Source organism: Castanea sativa, chromosome 11 (genome assembly GCF_040712315.1).
Source record: "Castanea sativa cultivar Marrone di Chiusa Pesio chromosome 11, ASM4071231v1".
Lineage (NCBI taxonomy): Eukaryota > Viridiplantae > Streptophyta > Magnoliopsida > Fagales > Fagaceae > Castanea > Castanea sativa.
The window spans coordinates 30,986,335-31,008,622 of NC_134023.1; the positions used below are offsets into that span (position 1 = coordinate 30,986,335).

Consider the following 22,288-nt stretch of genomic DNA (forward strand, 5'->3'; position numbering starts at 1 on the left):
TATTTTGTTTGATGGTGATTCCAAACACCTTAGATGGGAAGCCTAAGGTTCTACGGTAGAACTAATCTAAGTGGGAAGCTTAGGTTGTCTTGCACCACATACGTTACAATGTCTTCTTAATTTTTTTTTTTTGACAATACAATGTTTTCTTAATGGTGGCAATATTTTAATTTACTTAATGGTTATATAAGCGGATGTGAGTGTTATTGTCTTGTTGGGATTCATTAGGCAAATTTGATTGCTTTAGCTTATTTGATGTGAATAAAACTCTAATTTGCATATATTTTTTTTGCCTAATACCAGTAATATGCATTTTAGTGTGAAAAGAGAAAAAGAGAAAAATCGAAATGCTTCTTTTGGCTGAAAATAGTATCTAAACTTAACTTTTTTTTGATAACAGGGGGGAATTTTTAGACTAGCATAGTGAGGGAGGGCAATATAGTAAGTTAACACACGTTTGAAACGTATTAACAAACTAGCATCTCGAGTTTTAGAAACTCGAGTTCTATTTTAAAACTCGAGTCCTAGAGACTCGATTTGTACTGATGACTTGGACAGAATGTCAAGAAATGCCACATAGATCTCGAGTCTAAGAGACTCGAGTTCAACCAAATCAAAAACGAGTCTTATAGACTCGATTTTTTCAGTGGAAAACGTGGAAATCAAGTATGTAAGACTCGAGTTCCACAAAGGGACGAACTGCAAACCCAGTAGTAGAACTTTGAAGAAGAGAGAAACCACACCCAGAACGATGAAGAAGAGAGAAACCCAGAACGAAGATGAAGAAAACACACCCAGAACAATGAAGAAGAGAGAAACCCAGAACTAAGATGAAGAAAAACCCAGAACGAAGAAGATGAAGCCCGAACCGATCAAAAATTAAACAACAAGAACAAAAGAAGAACAGAACGAAGATGATGAAGAAACCCAAGAAGATGAAGAAACCTCTGGAGCCGATTGGACGATCTGCACAAAGAAGAACGATGGGTCTAACTCAGAAGAACGCGAGAAAGACGAAGTATGATCTGAAAGGGAAAAATGGTGGAACTCGAGTTCCGAAACTCGAGTTCCACGTGGAATTTTTTCCACGTCGGCTTCCACCACTTGGGTCTCGAGTTTTAAAAACTTGAGTTCTACCATTAATCTCGAGTTTTTGAAACTCGAAATGTCAGTTTCCCACTTTGTTTTTCAACAGGACAACTAACTATATTTTTAGAAAATTAAAGTTAAATGGAAAAAAAAATTCTGATAACAGTATCTAAACTAACTTGAAACTTCGTTTGAAAAAAAGAAGAAGAAGGTGTAATGGGATTTAAAGTGGGATTCAGATCCTCTAGAGTTCTTAGGGTACTCTACAAAATAGAGTTCATTAAATCCTAACCACTCTTTAATGATTTAATGGTCTAAATTTTACCATGTCAGCATTTCATTAACAATCATCTTAATTGTTTTGTTTACAACATTATTTTATTATTTCAAGAATATTATTAATGAAATCTTGACGTAATCTAAACCATTAAATCATTTAAAGAAATGGTTAAATTTAACTCTACTGGTAGAGTACCCTAGGAACTCTAGAGGATCTGAATCCTTTAAAGTGTACGTGGCAATATATCTTTACCGTAGATTCACCTTTACTCGAACGTACGGCCCAGATCAGAGTAAGTTCACTAATGTCAATTATTTTTATTGTCCCCAACGAATTTCAGCCGCCAATCACATTTTTCTTCTAACTTTTAAATTTAATTACTCGATAATTCCAATTATCCAAACAGATTTCTCATTTTCTCTTCAGCCAAACAAGTCCAATTTGAAAAAAAAAAAAAAAAAACTTTCCCGGAAAAAAATGGCTTTGTTTTCTCGGTTGAACTTTCTCTAATCCCACTGTTCCCCTAACACCTAAACTTTCTCCGTTCTTAAATTTTGATCTTCCGATGGCTCTTCTCGTCCATTCGCCTGAAATTTCCACTTTGCCGAAGTTCTTCTGTAACCCTAACCCAAGGAATCCCATAAGCTTCGTTACATTGAGGAACAATAGGATGGTTGGGTCTAGGGATAGGGTTAGGGTTAAGGTTTCGGAGCTGGACCAGGGTCTGAATTTGTCCGGACTATTCTCAGCTCCGGTGAAGCGAGGTTCGAAGCCCAGCAAAGAAGAGGAAGATAAGCAGAATTACTACGTGAATATGGGCTATGCGATTCGGACTCTCAGAGAGGAGTTTCCCGGGATCTTTTATAAGGAGCTCACTTTTGATATCTACAGGTTTGAATCTGATTTTTTATTTATTTTTTATAATCTATTTGTTTGGTTGCTGAGAAAATATAGGGAAAGACGAAAGAGAAAGAAAATTCATGAATTTGTTGTTGCGTAATCGTTTTGTTTATACTAAAATTAAAACTTCAAATCAATTTAGCAAAAAAGTTAATTGTGCTTATTTTATTGATGTGATTGGAAATGGAAATTAAAAATTCTGAATTTGTTACGTGCATTATGTTTTTGAAAAAAATAAGTAAAAGATTATTGATTACTTAGTTTGAGTTTGTAGGAATTGCAAGCTTGGTGATAGTGTCAAAATTGTTTTGGAAATATTAAGCATCTGTGGTAAGAGCCTTGTAGCTCAAATTGGCACCTTCTTATGTTTCTAATGGACATGTTTAGAGTCCAAATCCTCCCTCCCCCATTGTAACTATCAAATTTATCAAAAAAATTATTAAGCTTCTCAGGTAGCCCAAATCTTTAGGCATTAGTTGGTTGTTTTTTGTATATAATGTTCCTATTTCTTAGGACTTAAATTGTGATAGCCCAGATTATATGGTTGGATTTAGAGTGTGTTGTGTGGGCTTGTGCTGAGTCCTAGATTGGGCATTTATTAGGTCGGATTGGCCTATATAAGTAATTTGGAGGAGCCCTAATTGTAACTTGACTAGTCATTTTAAAGCATGTTGCAATCACAGATGTGGTTAAACCTTCTTTAGGTTGTGACATAAATGGTGTTGTGCTATAATGATGCCTAATTTATATTTTTGCATAGCTAAATAACTTAACACCTCTGCGGATGCATGGTCATAAGATCTTTTCAATTCCAAGAAGTGGTTGAGTGTTTAGTTAGTTTGAGTTTGTAGGAAACATGTGCTTGGTGACAGTGTCAGAATTGTTTTGGGAATATTAAGATAATCAGGTAGTCATAGTTTTTAGACAATAGTTGGTTGTTTGTTCCATTAGTTGTTTTTATTTTCTTAGGACTTCAGGTTGTAATGCTATAACACTACCTAATTTCTATACTTCCTGTATGCTTGGGTGACTCGTTTTTTTTATAAAAACAGTACCTAATTTCTAGCTTTGAATCTTGGTCAAGCATATACAAGAAGCAAGTGCTAATCGATAAGTTTTTATAATTATCTGAAAACACTTGTGTTATAAAGATTTGGACTCCCTCAAAATTTGTATATTTCATCAAACTTAGAGATCTTGGTTCCCTTAAAGCAACCAATGAAAAACTTTGTTAGTAACAATTGGTATCAGACTCAGGCATAGAGGAACAATGGTTAGGATGCCTGGAGAAGCTGAGAAAGATATGCTAATTGGTAGTTGATCAAATGAAAATGATCAAGGGAGTGTACGTCAATGCAATCCTTGTGTTTAGCTAATAATGGCTAAGCAAAAGAGAAGCCAACAAAGGAGGGTGGTGAGCAATGTGAGCCAGAAGATAGGAAGGCCATGTGAGCATTACAAAAATCAAATCCTTTAAGCTTACACAACCTGAACATACAACAACTTTTAGATTGGGTTGAAGACATTTTTGCAGAACCAAAAAACTTACCATTGCAGATGCATGGTTGCAAGATCTTTTTAATCCCAAGAAGTGGTCCAGTTTGTGAGAAGCAACTTGGGAAGATTGGTGCATATTTAATGACAAGTTTCCAACTTTGCCTCTGAGGACAAGGGTTGACTTTAAGGGGGGAGTAATGTAATGTGCATTATATGTATATTGAAAAAAGTTTCAGAAAGATTATCTGGTAGTCCTAGTCTTTAGGCAATAGTTGGTTGTTTGTTCAATATCTGTTCCTATTTGTTAGGGTTTAAGTGTTTCAGTGCTATAGTGATACCTAATTTCTAGGTTTTAATGCTGGTCAAGCATACATAAGTAGCACACACTAATTAATAAAGTTTTATGCACTTTATTATGTGAAAACTCTTGTGTTGTGGTGGTTTGTCCCCCTTGAAGTAGTCCATTTTATTAAACTTGGAGGCCCTGGTTACCTCAAAGCAACCAATAAATAAATTGTGTACGTAACTGTTTCTTTTAAAAAAAAAAAAAAAATTTGGGAGTAAATTATGTAACGGAATTTGATTTGTGGTTATTTTGAGAACTAACATATTTTACTAAGAAATGTAATAGAAATAAAGTGCGTGCTTTTTCTTTTTTCTCTTTATGTTATTTAAATTAAAAATCACATGCGTTAATTTTATGGTTCGAGTACAATTTATTAATCATTTATGGGTAAGTTACACATCATCATAAGCATCACAGCAATTAAATTTATAGTCCTTGGTACTTCAAAAAAATTATGTGCTGACTGCTGAGGCTATTTGCATCTATTCATTTAAAAAAAAAAAAAAATCAATCTAGGATCTCCTCTGAGAGGGATCTGGGCATGGCCAAACCAAAAAGCTTATGATACTCTAGTACTGAAGCTAGCTATGACTTTATAAGCTAAGTACACATTTTTCTCCTATGATTTTTTAAACTATGATCATTACACTTTTTAGGCAGATTTTTTTTTTCTTTTGTCATCTCTACTTGGAAGTTTAAATGAAAATAAACTTTGTGATTTTGATTGAGCATCTCATTCAATTAAGAGTACATGCACAGAAAGTGTGGAAAAGGTGTATATTCATTCTCTTCTTAGGCCTGTATTTTTCAGTCATCTTTAAGTAGATTATCAATGTTACCTGTCAACAATAATATCATAATAAATTAACAGCAGACCTTCTATTAAAAAAAATTCATACTGTTTATCACTGAAATAGTACTTCTAAGTAAAAGTATTGGAATAGAATTCCAATGTTCAAATTCAAGCCCGTTTGTTTAATATGTAAGTGGATTCACACTTGTATATCCACAGTTCAATTCTCTATTTTGATTAATGGGTCTCTAGCTGATTTTTTTCTTTGATAAGTAATACGCTTTATGGATATCAAAAAAAGGACACCCTAGTACATAGGGAGTGTACAAGGGTCAACAATCAAGAATAAAAATTACAAGAATCAAGAAAAAAAAAAGAGCAGAGAATGATTGGTTTCGCAAGACAGACAACCAATACAATAAAGTTTTAAAGAAAAAAAGCTTAAGGCCAGGTATGGATCTCTCAATATCTTCAAAACATCTACTCTTTCTTTCCTTCCAAAGACACCACATTAAGCAATGGGGAATGATTCTCCATATATTCCCATTTCGATGACTACCAAACTGGCCTAGCTAGCAAGCTAGAAGCCCGACAATTGATTGTGGCATAACCCAACTTACTCCAAATAAACCAAAAACCATAGACCGCAAATCCATAATAACCGGAAAATGGAGAAAAAGATGGTTAACCGATTCACCATTACATTTGCACATATAACACCAATTCAATATCCAAATCTTCCTTTTTCTTGAATTGTCGATTGTCAACCATTTTTACAAAGCAGCAGTCCAGACAAAGAAAGCTACTTGAGCAGGAATTTTCTGCTGCCAAATGCTTTTCCATGGAAAACAAAAATCAATAGAACCTAGAAAGACTATAATAATCTTTAACCATAAACCCCTTACTTCTAACTGTTTTCCAACACATCTTGTCCTCCCCAAATCCCCTTACTGATGAGCCATATATAGTAACCAAAAAGCTCGACATAGCATCCAAATCCCGAACATGAAAACCCCTAAAGAAGCTTACATCCCAAAAAAGGACCCCATCAGTGAACTTCATAAGCTTAGCCACACTTCCCTCCTTATTTCCTGTAAAATTGAAACAATTCTGGAGAACTGATAGCAAGTGGCGTCTCCCCACGCCAACGGTCGTGCCAAAATTTTACCCTCAACCCATCACCAATATCATACAGAATGTAATGAGAAAAGGAAAGCCATCCCTGACTAATATTTTTCCATAAACCAACACCATAAGGATTAGAAACAAAACTAGAACGCCAACCACCCCATCTACAACCATATTTCACCTCTATTTTGCCTCCACAAGGCAGCCTTTTCAAGCCCAAATCTTCAAAGTCACTTTCCAAGCAAAGCTTCATTAAAAAGTCTCACTTTCATTATCCCAAGCCACCTAAAGATAAAGGAGTACAAATAGTAGCCCATTTAACTAGGTGAAATTTGGGTTCGTCCCCTATCCCTCCCCATAAAAAATTCCACTGAATTTTTCAATTTGATTAGCCACAGTAGTAGGGATAGGAAACAAAGATAGAAAATAAGTAGGTAAATTTGATAGTGTTTTTAATTAAAGTAACTCTACCTCCGTTGGATAAATACAAACATTTCCATCTTGTTAATCTCCTTTCCATCTTCTCTAGAATCGGGTTCCATATTGTCTTATTCTTGAATTTAGCACCAAAAGGAAGACTCAAATATTTCATAGGAAGACTACCTTGCTTGCAGCCAAGAACAGACAGCAGTAACTCTATATTATGCACCACTCCAACAGGAATCAATTTTGACTTGCTCAGGTTTATTTTAGACTAGTGTCCACTTCAAACCAAATAAGCACCATACGGAGAATCAGAAGCTGATCAAGATCGGTATCACAGAAAATTAGAGTGTCATCAGCAAAGAGGAGATGAAATACCACTAAAGATCTTCCCTCTAAATTACCCACACGAAAGCCTGACAAGCGACCTTCATGGACAGTTTTGTCGAACATTCTTCCAAGGGCTTCCATGACTAAGACAAACGGCAAAGGAGACTAAGGATTGCCTTGTCTCCAACTAATCTCTTCTAATAAAGTGAACTTCTCAATCTCTGTGTGGATATTAATCTGTTCTAGCTTCTCCTCAGCTGTTAGAGTGTGCGTCTCCCTTCTAGCGTTGAACGCATTCAACTTACTCCAAAATTGTTGCTTCTTAAAGGTGACATTGCCAAACTCCATTTCATTCCACTTTTTTAGATCCAATTTCAAAGGTGTCAACTTCTTAGCCAATATATAGCTAGGAGTACCTTGGAACATATAAAATGCCCACCAATACTTCTCTTTATCCACAAACTCCTTTGCCCTTTGCCACATATTTTCAAACTGAAAAGGAATTCTCCCTCTCCGTTGACTCCCCCCCTCCAATAAAATTGGAAAATGATCTGATAGTACTCTAGACAACCTTTTTTGGGAGGAAAGAGTGAACTGATCTGCCAGAATTGGAGAGAAGAGAAACTGGTCTATTCTTGATGCTGAGGATCTATTAGACCAAGTGTAAAGACCTCCTTCCATAGGTATATCCATTACCCCATGAAGAGCGATGAAATTAGAAAAACCATGCATAGCTCGGGTATAACTTACGCCCCCTAATCTCTTTGATGGAAAATGGACCATATTAAAATCACCTCCCAAACACCATGGCAAATCCCACCAACTAATCAGCCCGGTCAATTCCTCCCACATTTTACAACGCTTTTTGTTTGAATTTGGCCCATAGACTCTTGAGAAAGCCCACTCAAAATGATCACCAACATTTTTAAATTTGCTTGAAACAGAAAAAAAAAAAAAAAAAAATCCCATGGCTTCCTCCACCTTTTCCACCACTCTTTGATCCCACATCAAAAAAACACCTCTAGAAACAACTTCAGAACCTAAGTACAGCCAATCAATATAAGGACAACTCCAAATGCTTCAAACAATTCCTCTAGTAATCCACTCGAGTTTAGTCTCTTGCAAACACACAATATCAGCCTTCCAAGTACGAAGAAAATTACGAATCTAAAGCTGCTTTTCCAACCTATTTAAGCCACTGACATTCCAAGACAATAGCTTTACACTCATTGAGAAACAAGTAGAGCCTTATCCCTAATAATACCTCTTTGTCTTGCTAAGGTAGAGCCATAATTAATCGAGCTAAAAAGACCACTCTCAAGGGGTTTAAGACAAGGGGATCTGCTATCTCCTATGCTGTTTTTGATTATGATGGAGGTTTTTAGTAGAATGTTGAGAAGAGTGGAGGGAGCTAGCTTAATCCGTGGTTTTAAAGCTGAGGGTAGGAGGGGTGGTGGGGAACGTGTTTCACATCTATTATTTGCAGATGATACTATTCTATTTTGTGATGCGGATGTGGAGCAAATTCTTCATATTTGGTTGTTGTTACTTAGTTTTCAGGCTATAACAGGTTTGAAGGTCAATGTGCAGAAGAGTGAAATGGTTCCAATAAGGGAGGTAGATGATGTGCATGCCTTGGCTGAAATTTTGGGCTGCAGAGTTGGAACTTTGCTTATGTCTTATCTTGGCATGCCATTGGGGGCTTCGCATAACTCTCCTTCAATTTGGAATCCTATCTTGAAAAAATTTGAGTGGAAGTTGGCCGGGTGGAAGAAGTTGTATTTTTCTAAGGGGGGTAGATTGACGCTACTTAAGAGTACATTATCTAGTCTTCCTACCTATTTTCTATCGCTATTCACCATTCCTACTTATGTGGCTAATAGAATTGACAAGTTGCAAAGGGATTTTCTATGGGGTGATAGTAAGACTCATCTGGTAGGATGGGATAAAGTTTGTGTGTCTATAGCCAACAGTGGTTTGGGTATAAGGAAATTTACTACTTTCAATAAGGCCTTATTGGGGAAATGGCTGTGGCGGTTTGGGAAAGAATAGAATCGGTTGTGGAGGAGGGTGGTAGCTTCAAAGTTTGGGGAAGAGTGGGGGGGATGGACTTCTAAGCTAGGTAAGGGAGTTCATGGGTGTGGTTTGTGGAGAGGTATTTGTATGGGTTGAGAGGATTTTAGCAAAAATGCTCAGTTTGTTGTTGGGTTGGGGAATAGAGTGAGATTTTGGCAGGATGGGTGGTATGGGGATCAACCTTTCCAATTGGCTTTCTCGAGATTTTATGGTATTGCTATGGACAGGGAGGCCTCTGTAGAAGCTTCTTTGTCAAGGTAGGGACTGGAGGATAGAAAAATTTGGGATGTTCATTTTATTCGGGAATTTAATGATTGAGAGATGGATGAATGGCTGCATTTTCTTCGTATCTTGGGAGCCAATACTCCTTCAATGGATGTTGGAGACCGGATGAGATGGAAGTTGAATTATAATGGGGATTTTGACATTCGGTCGTATTATAACAAGTTGCGGGATTCTCCCTTAGTTGTTTTTCCTTGAAAAGGTATATGGAGAGTTAAGGTCCCTAGGTGTGTTTCTTTTTTCGTTAGGTGTGTCGCTTGGAATAAGATCCTAACGGGTGATAACCTGAGATTGAGGGGCTTGGATTTTGTGGACTGGTGCATTATGTGTCGACACTGTGGGGAGACGATAGACCACTTACTTTTTCATTGTGTGATGGCTTATTGATTGTGGAGCTTTGTTTTTATAACTTTTGGATTGTTGTGGGTCATACCTAGATCGATTCCAGATTAATTTTTTGGCTGGTGGAATTGGTTGGGGAAGCATTCATCTCAGATCTGAAATTTAGTTTAGTTTTGTATACTATGGTGTATTTGGAAAAAACGGAATCAGCGGGCTTTTGAGGATTTGGATAGTTTCGGTGATCAGATGCTTGCTTCTTTTAGTGAAACACTTTTTTATTGGTCAAGTGCTTGGGGACTCACGACTAGTGATTCTCTCCCTTCTTTTCTTAGCTCTCTTTCTCTTTTGTAATTAATTTGTTGCTTGGTTTTCTTTTATGTATTTTCTCTGTTTTTTTCTTCTTGTAATTTTTGGGTTTGCTTTGTGCATTTCATGCATAGAGTAGCCTTTCGTACATACCATTTTTACTTATCAAAAAAAGTAAAAGAAAAGAGATGCATTAGATCTATCTGTATGCCATGGTTTAGTTGCAGATACGTTCAAATGTTCAATGCATGAAACCACCTTTTGGACACTTGTGCTCATAACTCAACTTGCCTCTCATCCACTTCTATCCATGCCAAAAGAAAATTGCTGGGAAGTGAACAAGTAATGAGTGGGTTCTTTCCCAGTTCTCTTATTTTGTCATGTAGATAAAAAAGATTTTTGTTAATTAAGAACAAGACCAATCATGAATGGGATCGTTGTTGGGGTTTTATAATGAGTTAAGGGAGACTTCCAACTCTATCTTCCCTTGGAAGAGCATTTGGAAAGAACCCACTCATTATAAAACCCCAACAACAAGACCAATCAAAAAGATTCCGCTGGCATAGAACCTTTAACTCTTCCAATGTCCTCTCAGTGTCCTCAAAGGAATGACGATTTCATTCCAACCAAACACTTCACATCAAACAACTTGGACTCAAGTTCCAAATATTTGAAGCATGATTCCCAAGCAATTGACGCTAGCAAAATAACAATCCCGCCACCGAGCTTGGCATGACCCAATGAATGCCGAAAGCTTGAAGCATAAAAATCCATAAAGTGTGTGTAACAGGACAATGAAGGAGAAGGTGGTCCACCGACTCCCATTTCATCGACACATACAACATCGATTTGCCACACAGCGACCCCTAAGCATGAGATTATCTGAAGTAAGAATTCGACCATGAGCAGCTGTCCATAAAAAGAAAGTCACTTGCTTAGGAACCTTCGGTTTCCAAACACCTTTCCAAGGGAATAGAGAATTTTATCACATGGTAGAAAGACCGGGTGTCAAATTTACCATCTCCTTTGGGCCGCCAATAGGGAGAATCACTTCCTGCACCATGAGGAATATGAGATTGGATAAACTCAAGGAGAGAATAAGATGCTGCTATCTCCCAGTCTTGAAATTCTCTATAAAATCTTAAATCCCAAACTCTAATAGTACCCCTTTCGGAATCCACAAAACCTTTGAAATACAAGCTTCCTTGTCAGCTGAACACACGTAGAGCTCAAGATAGAGAAATTTAAGGTATTATCACCAATCCACCTGTCATGCCAGAAACAGATACGAGTACCTTCACCCACTACGAAAGACAAATGCTTACAAAAACTCTCCCACCCTTCATGAATACTTTGCCAAAGACCACATTCATGAGCCCTCCTGCATACTTTAGTACTCCACCCCCCTTGACCCTAACCATATTTTGTGGATATAACTCTCCGCCATAGATGGGTAACTTCATGACCATACCTCCACAACCATTTCTCTAAGAAAGCTTGATTAAAAAACACCACATTTCTTATCCCCAATTCGCCCAATTCAATGGGTAAGCACACCTTTCTCAAGCCACCAAAGGGTATTTGAAACACCCCTTTGAATATCTCCATAGAAAATTCTTCTGAATACTTTCCAATCTAGCAGCCACAACTTTAGGAATGGTAAAAAGAGAGAAAACATACGTTGCAAGGCTTGAAAGAGTACTCTTTGTTAATGTGAGCCTACCACTCTTAAAAAAATAGAGATGCTTCTTTATTCTCAATCTTCTCCAAAATAGGATTCAAATAGAAGCTATCTTAAACGAAGTTCCCAATGGCATCCCCAAATATTTCATAGGCAAACTGCCTACTCTACGACAAAGAATATTAGCCAAGACGTCTAGATCATGCACCTCCCCAACAGGGATAATCTCACTTTTCTCAACATTAACATTCAACCCTATAAAAGCTTGAAAGCAAGACAAAGCCAACCTTATGGAAAACCGTTGTTCCCTAGAAGCATCACAAAATAAGATAGTGTCATCCACAAACAACAAATGGGAAATATGTACATCGACAGAATTCATTGCTCCCACATGAAAACTCCGGATAAGATTACTCTATTATGTCTTCCTCAAAATTCTGCTTAAGACCTCCGTTATCAAAAGAAACAAAAGAGGGGATAATGGGTTGCCTTGTCTCAAACCACGAGAGCTTCCAAAAAAACCTTCAGGGGATCCATTAACAGGTCTGAAAAACGGACAAAAGTGACACAAGCCTTAATCCACCCCCTCCATTTCTCCCTAAAACCCATTCGACCCAACAAATGAAACAAGGCATCCCAGTTTATATGGTCGTATGCTTTTTCAATGTCAAGCTTGCAAACCACACCCGGTAAACGACTCATCAACCTACTATCTAGGCATTTGTTTGCTCATGCATTTGTTTGCAATAAGTATTGAATCCAGAATTTGCCTTCCACCAGCAAAGGAATTTTGAGACTCAGAGATAAGATTATCCAACACTGCCCTCAATTTGTTAGCCCAACACCTTGGACAATAGCTTGAACACACTACCTACCAAATTGATAGGGCGAAATTTTTTAATATTAACAACATTACACTTCTTAGGAATTAAAGTGAGAAAAGAAGCATTCATAGACCGTTCGAACACAAAGTATTGATGAAAGTGTACAAAAATATCCATGACATCCTTTTCTACATTACTCCAACATTTGTGAAAAAAAGCCACGGTGAAACTGTCAGGACTAGGGGCTCTATCACCCTCCATCTCCCTTAGGACCTGGATAACTTACTCCTTTGTAAACCCCATCTCTAAGGACAACCTCTCATCCTCCTCAATACATGCAAAATCTAACCCATTCATAGTAGGGCGCCCCACCTCAGTTTCCCCATACAACCCCTGATAGAAATGAACTAACTAAGAACGCACATCAGACTCATCCTTGTAAATAACACCATCCACCTTGATCCTCCTAATTTGATTCGCACTTCTATGAGAGTTTGCTAACCTATGAAAGAAACGAGTATTATTGTCTCCCTCCTTCACATACAAGGCACGAGACTTTTGTCTCCAGAAGATCTCCTTCAGAGAAGCCAAATGTTCTATGTCATCTTTGATCTGAATACGATGATTTTGATCTTCATTCGATACACCCAGCAACTCCTCTCTAGCATCTAACCCCATTAATTCAGTCAGAAAATTCTTCTTTCTAAAAGTCAAATCACCAAGCTCTTCTCAGTTCCACTTTTTTAATAAGATTTCAGAGCCTTTAATTTTTGTGCCAAAATAAAACTTGGAGAGCCCACAAAACAGTACCCATTTCACCATTGCTGAACTCTATCAATAAATCCCTCGGCTTTCAATCACATATTTTCAAATTTAAAAGCACATCGACCTCGGTGAACACCAGCAGCCTCCAATAAAAGCGGACAATGATCTGAAATAGCACGAGGAAGCACCTGTTGGGATACATTCCCAAAATGTTCCTCCCAATCTAGAGATACCAAAACCTTGACAATTCTTGACATTGAGGATATACCAGAATCTCCAAACTAGGTAAAAGAAGTCCCCTCTAACGGTAAATCAATCAAATAATTGCTCTCTATAAAATCTGAGAATGCAGACATAGCTGGGCTAAAAGACTCACAGCCAAGCCTCTCTCTTGGGTATCTCATAATGTTGAAATCACCTGCCAAACACCATGCCATGGCCACCTAGCACGCACCCTTGACAACTCCTCCCACAAAGCAGACCTCTGTCCATCTTCATTGGGGCCATACACACCTGTACAAACCCAAGCAAAATCATCCACCACCCCTCTCAATAAGACATCGACAGAAAACTGGCCTTGGTTAATCTTTTGAAGATCCACAGCTGACCCCAAGTTTTGGGATTGAGGCTTTTTTCTTCTTGTTGTAGATATGGTTTCATTTAAAATATATTTATATGCGAATGCTGTTAGTTTTTTGACCTAGGATGACTAATACATTGGAGTATCATTTCTATGTCTTAATATTAGATTTAAGGGTTGGGCAGTTAGTTGTATGTTGATTTTGCGAAATTATGACAAAAAAAAAAAATTGTTGCAGATTTTTGAGAAATGAGTTTGTAGTGTTGAGCCCATAGATGCAAATGAATGTAAGGAGATTTCAGGCTATATTATATTGGAGTTTTTATAATGTTTGTTACTTATTTTATTTGATTTATAATTATAATGTTTGCAGTTGTGAAGGGAGCAATGTCCATAGAAATTAGTTATTTTGTTGCCTTAGGACATGCCTGCAGCCTAGATGAGAGCTTTATGAAATTGGCTTTTCAATAGGTTTCTTAAACGTTTTTACGCCTCACATGGAATTTTGTTGAAATCCTTCCATTCTGTGGCAAGTGTGCTTGTTGAATTATTGCTAATTGCTATCTTTCTACTTTGGACAGGGATGACATCGTATTTAAAGATCCTCTCAATACTTTTAGTGGCATTGAAAACTACAAATCAATCTTCTGGGCACTACGATTCCATGGAAGGATATTTTTTAAGGCTTTATGGGTTGACATCATTAGTGTGTGGCAGCCCAAGGAGAACATTATGATGGTTCGATGGACTGTCCATGGTATCCCACGAGTCCTGTGGGAGAGTTGTGGTCGATTTGATGCCACCTCAGTATACAAATTTGATAAGAAAGGAAAGATATTTGAGCACTGTGTTGACAACATCGCTTTCAATTCACCTTCAAAGTTTCGTGTGCTGGCTGTGGAGGAATTGATCCAAACTCTTGGTTGTCCCTCAACCCCCAAACCAACTTATTTTGAAATTTCTTTTCCTTCATCTTCAAAGAGAACTTATTATGACTAAACTGCTTTGAGAATTTTGGTTTATGTCAAGGTATGATCAAGTAAATATTGAGCTAGAGCTTCGAAATGTCGTCAATGTATATGTGTAATAACCTGGTTTCCTGGTTTAGTCTGTAAAATGATCTTTAAGTTGACAGGCAGTTGACTTATGTAGTGCTTAGTTGATCGAATTATTAGCACCAGCTAATATGAATTGTATATGCATGTTGTAATTACTCAGACTTGAGGTTTCAGTCTTGCTCAACTATTGTATAAGTATTGTATACTCAGTATAGTATAGGTTCAATGCAAGCTCCTTTATTTTTAGATTGGTCAAGTGTATAACATTGTCTATGAGACTATATTCTTGTATATTTTTAGACAGTCAGGGATCGAAGCTGTGATCCAATTTGACCCCACGTTTGGGCTTAGAAAAGAATTGCCATTTAATCTTATTCTAAGCTTTAATGTTTAGGTACATTATATTTTGGTCTTATTCTAAGCTTGGGATGGATATCAATTTAGTCCCTAGAGTTTAATCTTTTCAGAGGGGTTGTTGACATTGATAATTACATTTTTAGCTCACGTGTAACATATACTGAAGTAAATTAAGGATGGCAATTTTGGCCTAGCATGGGGGCATCTGTTCCGTTCTGTCCTGTTAAATGTTAGAGGGTGGGTTTTCATCCCCCTCTCTGTGCTGCTGACTAAGAAGAAGAGGATGAAGGCTAAGAGGACCATAAGGCGAGTCTGTATAAGAAGTGGAACCAGAGGTGGTGAACGTACGGTGAATTTTAGTCCAGTTTGAACTTTCTGGGGTGGAGGGAGTGCTGTCAAGGTGGGATATTGTGGTCTTGACTTGTGACATGTGGGGAGGAATGGGAGCTTTATCAATGATGGGAGTGTTTTGTTTTAGAGAAAAGTCTTAAGAGGTTGGGATCGGTGTAGTGATTTTGTCGATGGAAGTGTTCTTGATTATGTTTTGGGTTTCTCTTACAAGGATAGGTGCTTGGAAAGAGAAAATGGTGAAGGTTACTAAATGAGGGGGAAAATTATCGTATAGATGATGGAAAAAAAGTTACTGAGTAATTATTTAATATTTTGAAAATACTCCTCACGTGATAGTCAGTTATTATTATTATTATTATTATTATTATTATTATTATATGCAATATTGAGTTTTCATAATTTAAATTCATGGTGAGACTTGCTGTTTTTTGTGAGAAGAGGTAATTGCTCTCAAAAGTATTAAATATTTGTTCAAGATGTGAAGAGCATTTTATTAATTATGTTTACTTAATAAAAAAAAAAAAGAGGTTTTATTTGGCTTCCGAGAAATAAGGGAAAGTTTGGGAAAGATATATGGGTGAGTCTTAGAGCAAGTACCTGGTGGACAGGGGAGAAAACTGTTGTGGTGGTCCGGGTGGGAAATCATATATCCTCACAAGAAAGCTATTGTGTTGTCATCTTTCATGGTCCATTTAGATTGAGGGGGAATAGAGTAGAGTTGACTCAAAATTAGTTTATTTTTAACCAATTTTACTCTACTCCCTTTTATTCTCCTTCCCTCCCTCCTCAATCCAAATAGGCTAATGTTGGACTTGGATAGAAGGATTGCATTGACAAGAAATAGATACTCCGAAGACTAAAAATAAAATAAAAATATTAAAAATTTAAGGACCAAATTGACCAATTCAAAACTTTGATTAGACTATATATATCATAGACTCTTATTTAGGCCCAAAACCGGGTAACACATGAGCCTCTTCAATTAGTGATATTGAAACGATGAGTTTTATTTTTGGAACGTGCTTCAATTTGATGACCCTTTTTTTCTTCCCCCTTTTTCTGTTTTGTGCTGAATTTTTCAGCCATAGTTCTTATTTGAATGAAGAATTAGTTTAAGAAGTTGGGAAAAATGCCAAGAGACCCTTAAACTTTGAAGTAGTGGCTATTACACCTCCTGAATTTTTTATTTAGCTAATTTACTCCTTCAACTTCACATTTTTGCCAAATTAAGGCATCCGTTAGTTTGCTGTTAAAAGTGACTCACACGCATAAGCATGTGCAATTAAATTACCAAAAACAATCTTTTCTTTAACAAAAAATCCAAAAAAAAAAAAAAAAGACAGAGAGAGGCTACAACACTACTGGACTTCGGATCCGGATCCTCTCCATTTCCCTTTGAAATGGAGAGTGTCCATTTGAGGGTCAGGATTTCTTTAAAAATCATCAACGGTCAAAATGATGCCACCTCAATTAAAATGTAAACTCACACTCAACTATGGTTAAAGACTTAAACTAGAGGGATACAACAGCTACTGGAAAACAAAAAAGGACCAGCTCACCCCCATTAAGAACCCTCCCATTACCTCCCGTTTTAAAATAGATTTGAGACACCTGTCAAATGACAAATCCAATGGTCAAAAATAAAACCACGTCAACCCCACTTTATTTATCACACATTCATCTCTGTTTTGTCTGATCCTTCTCTCTCAAAGAAAATCAAAAACCCAAACATCAAACCCACAAGTCCACAAGGCCATGGTGCGATGATCAGTGGGTTAGGTGGTGTTTGGGTCAGATTTAGGTGGTGGGTTTCGGTTCTTGTTGGTTTGGTTGCTGGATCAGTGTTTTCTAGAATTTGGATCAATGCTTGCTGGAATTGGGTGATGGTTGTTTGGGTGGGTTTTAGTGATGGTTGTTTGGTGGTGGGTTTTGATGGTGGCTGGGGTGGAAGTGGTGGCTAGGTGGTTGAGCTTTTTTTTTTGTTGATGGTGGTCGTGATGTTGGTTGAGAAAGAGAGAGAAAGTCGAACATTGGAGAAGAGAGTGAGAAAGAGAGTTTGAAATATTCAGATGGGTTTGGTGAGAGAGCCTCTAGTTTAAGTGTTAACCATAGTTAAGTGTGGTATGGGTTAAGTTATGACGTGGCACGTTTTTGAGCGGTTATCTTTCTTCAAAATGATCCTGTCCGTGAAATGGACACTCTCCATTTCAAAGGGAAATGGAGAGGATCCGGATCCACTGGACTTCGTGGTCCCGCCGTCATTTGTTTTCGCCAACGATCTCACCACTCGGGCAGAAATTACTTACGGTTGCTACGGATTGGGTCACAACAAGAACATTGGAAATATGTGCACAAATCAAGCTTATAGATTTTTTTTTTCAAGGAAGTTTAATATATGTGCATGTGCACAAATCAGGCTTGGCCATGGAAACACCATGATTCAAAAAATATTTTATTTTATTTATTTGTTTTAATGGGGGTGATTGTTTAGTATGCGGATAGTGTTCATCATTAACTTTAACCTACATGATTTTGAGATGGCAAATGTGATTTGATTATAGCTCAAATAGCAGATCCATTCCTCTGTTTATTCCTCTTCATATGCTTTTAAAAAAATTATGTTGGATATATATCAACAATTTACTTTTGTGATTAATAAAAATGAATAACATACATATCTAAATATAAGCAATAAGAGCATCTACAATAGTGGTAGTAAATAGCTATATTGCTATTTTTAGCACCACTAACACTTAAAATGCATGTTATAGTAATGGTGTTATAGCTAAAATTTTTTAGCTTCTTTCTACAATGCACAACCATAAATATTTATCAATAATTTACTTTTGTGATTAATAAAAATGAATAACATTCAGATCTAAATATAAGCAATAAGAGCATCTATGGCTGTGCATTGTAACAAGAAGCTAAAAAATTTTAGCTATAGCACCATTACTGAAGCATGCATTTTAAGTGTTAGTGGTGCTAAAATAGCAATATAGCTATTTACCACCACTACTGTAGATGCTCTTATTGCTTATATTTAGATCTGTATGTTATTTATTTTTATTAATCACAAAAGTAAATTGTTGATATATATCCAACATAATTTTTCAAAAAGTATATGAAGAGGAATAAATAGTGGTTGTAAATAGCAATATTACTATTTTTAGCACCACTAACACCTAAAATGCATGCTGCAGTAATGATGCTATAGCTAAAATTTTTTAGGTTCTTGCTACAGTGCCATTTATGGTTGTGCACTGTAACAAGAAGCTAAAAAAAAAAAAAAAATTATTAAACTTCTCTCTCTTCTCTCATTAAAAAAATATTTTCTCTTTTCTTTCTCTCTCTCTCTCTCTCTCCAGCTTCTCTTCTTTCTTCCTTTTTCCTTCTCATTTTTTTTTCTCTCTCTCCCTCATCTCCTCTCCACTTTGCCGGCTAGAGACCCCATCTCCCCATGCCCCGTCGCTAATCTGTTCTGTTGGATCTTCATCTTCATCGCTGATTTGTTCTAGGTTTGTCTCCAGTTTGTGCTGGGTTTGTCTCTAGAGACCCATCTCGCCCACGTCGCCATCCCATGCCGCCGACCCATCTCGCCCAGTCCTTCATCTCACTGCTCCATTTCTGACCTAAGCATCATTGTCGATCCAAGCTCTATCGGGATTGCCTTCATCAAACTCAAGAGTGTCGCAAGCCTGATCAAGGTAGAAACGAGGCAGAAGAATTCGGCTTTGGTGGTGTGGCTGGATTTTGTGGGTTTCTCTAGGTTTCGTGGTGGTGGTTTAGTTGGGTTTCGTGGTGGCGGTTTGGCTGGGTTTCATGGTGGTTAGGTTTCGTGGGTCAGTGGTGGTGTGGCTGTGTTGGTGGTGATTTGTGTGGTGGTTTTTGGCTAATTTGGATTTTTGGCAATGGTTATGGGTGGTTGTTCTTGGTTAGAAATGGTTGTGGATTGTGCCATTGATCGGTTTGTGGTGTTTTTTTTGAGTAGTGGGATGTATTATTTTATTGTGATATTTATATTATTTTTTTGTATTGAAAACTAAAATAGATTCATTGATGCTAGATATTTTGTAAAATGAGTAGGTAAAATACATAAAATAACTTTTTGTGGTGCCAAATAGCTAAAAAAATAGCTCCACTGTTGTGAATGCTCTTGATGGAAAAATAACATGTTTGTATCGTATACAAAACATACGCAGCGGAAAAATAACGGATCTACTTCATTCATAAATGTTAACATGTACTATATAAGTTTCAGAATTTAAGAACAAGAGAGTGTACCTTGGAGCAGTGAATTTCAAAACCGATGATCAGAAGCACTTGAGAACACTTTTAATCTTCACTCAAATTCCACTAATGCCCAAGATGTGTGGTCTCTCAATCAGTTTTCAAAAGGAGAATGTCAAAGTGTTTAACACTCATTACACCTTTTCATAATAGTGTTATTGTTGTTCACACTACAAAAAATTCTGTATGTTTCTCCCTCTGTATCTAACTGATTATCTAATTGGACTGGCCTTTTGGGCCTTTCCAATTGGGCTTAAGTGTATGGCTTAGAGTAGAACCAAAAGGGACCAATAAGACACTGGTTTCAATGGGTCTTGGGTTTTTCTGTCAACTTTTGACAAGTCCAAAGTTACTATAAATTATATTTAATACCACTATATAAATATAATTGCATTCTAGGCCTTATTCATAAATTATATCCCAAGACTTTATTGTACACGCAATCCCTTCATAAAATATTCGTAGTAATAAAATGTCATGAATGTAGACTGCCACTTTGTAGATTACTACATCTTAATTCCTTGAGTACTCGGTTTAATCCTTTAAGTTATTTATCATATATTTATGAAATTCAATTTCATAAATATATACTTTAGTAACTCCTTACTAAAGTGGTTAGGCCTAACTCTCTGAATAACTGAATCTATTAAACTTATCTCAAGGAAATATTTTATATCTCCATTAATAGACTATGAATTCCATCTTGAGAATATATGTTCCATCAACACTAAATGTGGCTGCCCAACATACTGAGGTTTTGACAGTTACTTTAGATCTCACTCCTGATATATCAAAATAACCTACACTTTATGATCAGGTCCATTATCCTTTCAGGATTAAGAGTTCATGTAAATATAAGTCTTGAGTTTATTATTCATTTGACAGTCGTTAGGAGAATAATAAATCTCACAGCGGTCTAGTTCAATATGTCTTAACTCTTAAAACATATCAAAATACTAACTAGAAATCTCCATTTCCATGATTAAGACAAATTATTTTAGTTGATATGTTATAGTCTTTGCAGATGAAATGCCCAATTTCATCACCAACTATGAACTAAAATTTTGAGTTTACAAAGAACTTGTGATTTATATTTTCTGTGACTAAATCACATAAATCACATACTATGCATCTCATGGACTATATGATAATGTCCCAATATTCATGTTGCCATTATTTTTAGATAATAATAAAACAAATTTATTAAACACAATATTAAGTCATACATAATAAAATACATAACATCATACAATAGGATTTAAAGACACTAATCGTAATAGCTCTAACATAAATAGATGTGATAGACAAAAGTATTAAATTGATACTATGTATGTAAGAAGAAATCTGCAAATAATTAAAAACTCACAGAATAATGCGTGAAGGATGAATGAATCAGATCAAGTTTTGTGTTTGAAGCAATCTCCTTAAAGTAGATTTCGCCCCTCACACAATCTCTGGTGCTTAGAGACTCACAAACATTTGCCTCCTAGGATAAAATGATCTATAGCACGAAGAAGAAGCACACAAGGTTCGTGCTCTACGAACTACTCTATGTTTCTTTTTCTCTCTTTAACTCAAATGAATGCATAACATATTTTTTCTTTGGAAAAGTTTCTCAAAATTTGTTTTTTCATGAATGAGGGACTATGAAAATATACGTTACTAAACAGACACATTGTTTCATAAATAACTGCCATATACAAACTTACTGACTCAAAAAATAAAATAATAACATATTATTATTAATTGGACAAGAGGGTCCAGACCACATATGCCTAAAGTTCAACCCAATATCCAACCCAATGTAAATGATGATGCAGACATAAAGAGAGTAGAAGAAAAGATACTGTATCAGGAGGGGTGGCTTTTGACTTTGAACCTTCTTTTGTGAAAGACTATCGGATATACTAGCTAATTAGTGAAAATGATGTTTTTGAACTATCAGCTGTTTGTGTATGCCAAGACAATAGAATTCACACAGTTCTTTTTCGAACATATTTCGTTCTTATAGCCGTGTTCATTTCGGCCTTGAACATATCTTGGTAAATTCATAAAGTGCTTTAGAGAATTCAACCTTAAAATTCTCATGGAAGCGGTCTACTTCACACTCATATATAGGTGACTCTTATTAAGAATATCTTACTATATTCCATTTGGGTTTCCAAGATATAAGATCATTAAAAGCAAAGCTTATCCTAAATATCGCTTACAGGCATCATTATTTCATCATAGGAAAGAGTGGGAGATGTTACCTCCATAGTGGTAAAACTAGTCTCCATGATTTGGTTGTCCATTTGAACCTAGATCTTGGGATCTCTAGTTAGCTAGGTTGGGTTGCCATCTTGGAGACTTTTATGTCATAGGCTTTAACCCCATTCCTCTCGATGAGCAATTTACTTGCTCTTTACTCAAATCTTTGGTTAACGAATCCGCTATATTTTCTTTCGACTTTATGAAGTTAATGAAAACTATTCCATTAGAGAGAAACCGCCTCACGGTATTATGTCTTCAACGTATATGTTGAGACTTACCGTTGTACATATGACTCTATGCCTTGCCAATAGTTGATTTGCTATTACAATGTATACAA

The 22,288-nt window shown here is 36.5% G+C and overlaps 1 protein-coding gene across 1 annotated transcript; it reads left to right on the plus strand.

Moving 5' to 3' along the window:
- Positions 1-1,718: 1,718 nt before the first annotated feature.
- Positions 1,719-15,028, plus strand: LOC142617489 (uncharacterized). Its single transcript, XM_075790371.1, has 2 exons — positions 1,719-2,260; positions 14,224-15,028. Exons 1-2 carry the CDS (start codon positions 1,935-1,937, stop codon positions 14,639-14,641), a joined length of 744 nt encoding a protein of 247 aa, XP_075646486.1. The 5' UTR covers positions 1,719-1,934; the 3' UTR covers positions 14,642-15,028.
- Positions 15,029-22,288: the final 7,260 nt, after the last annotated feature.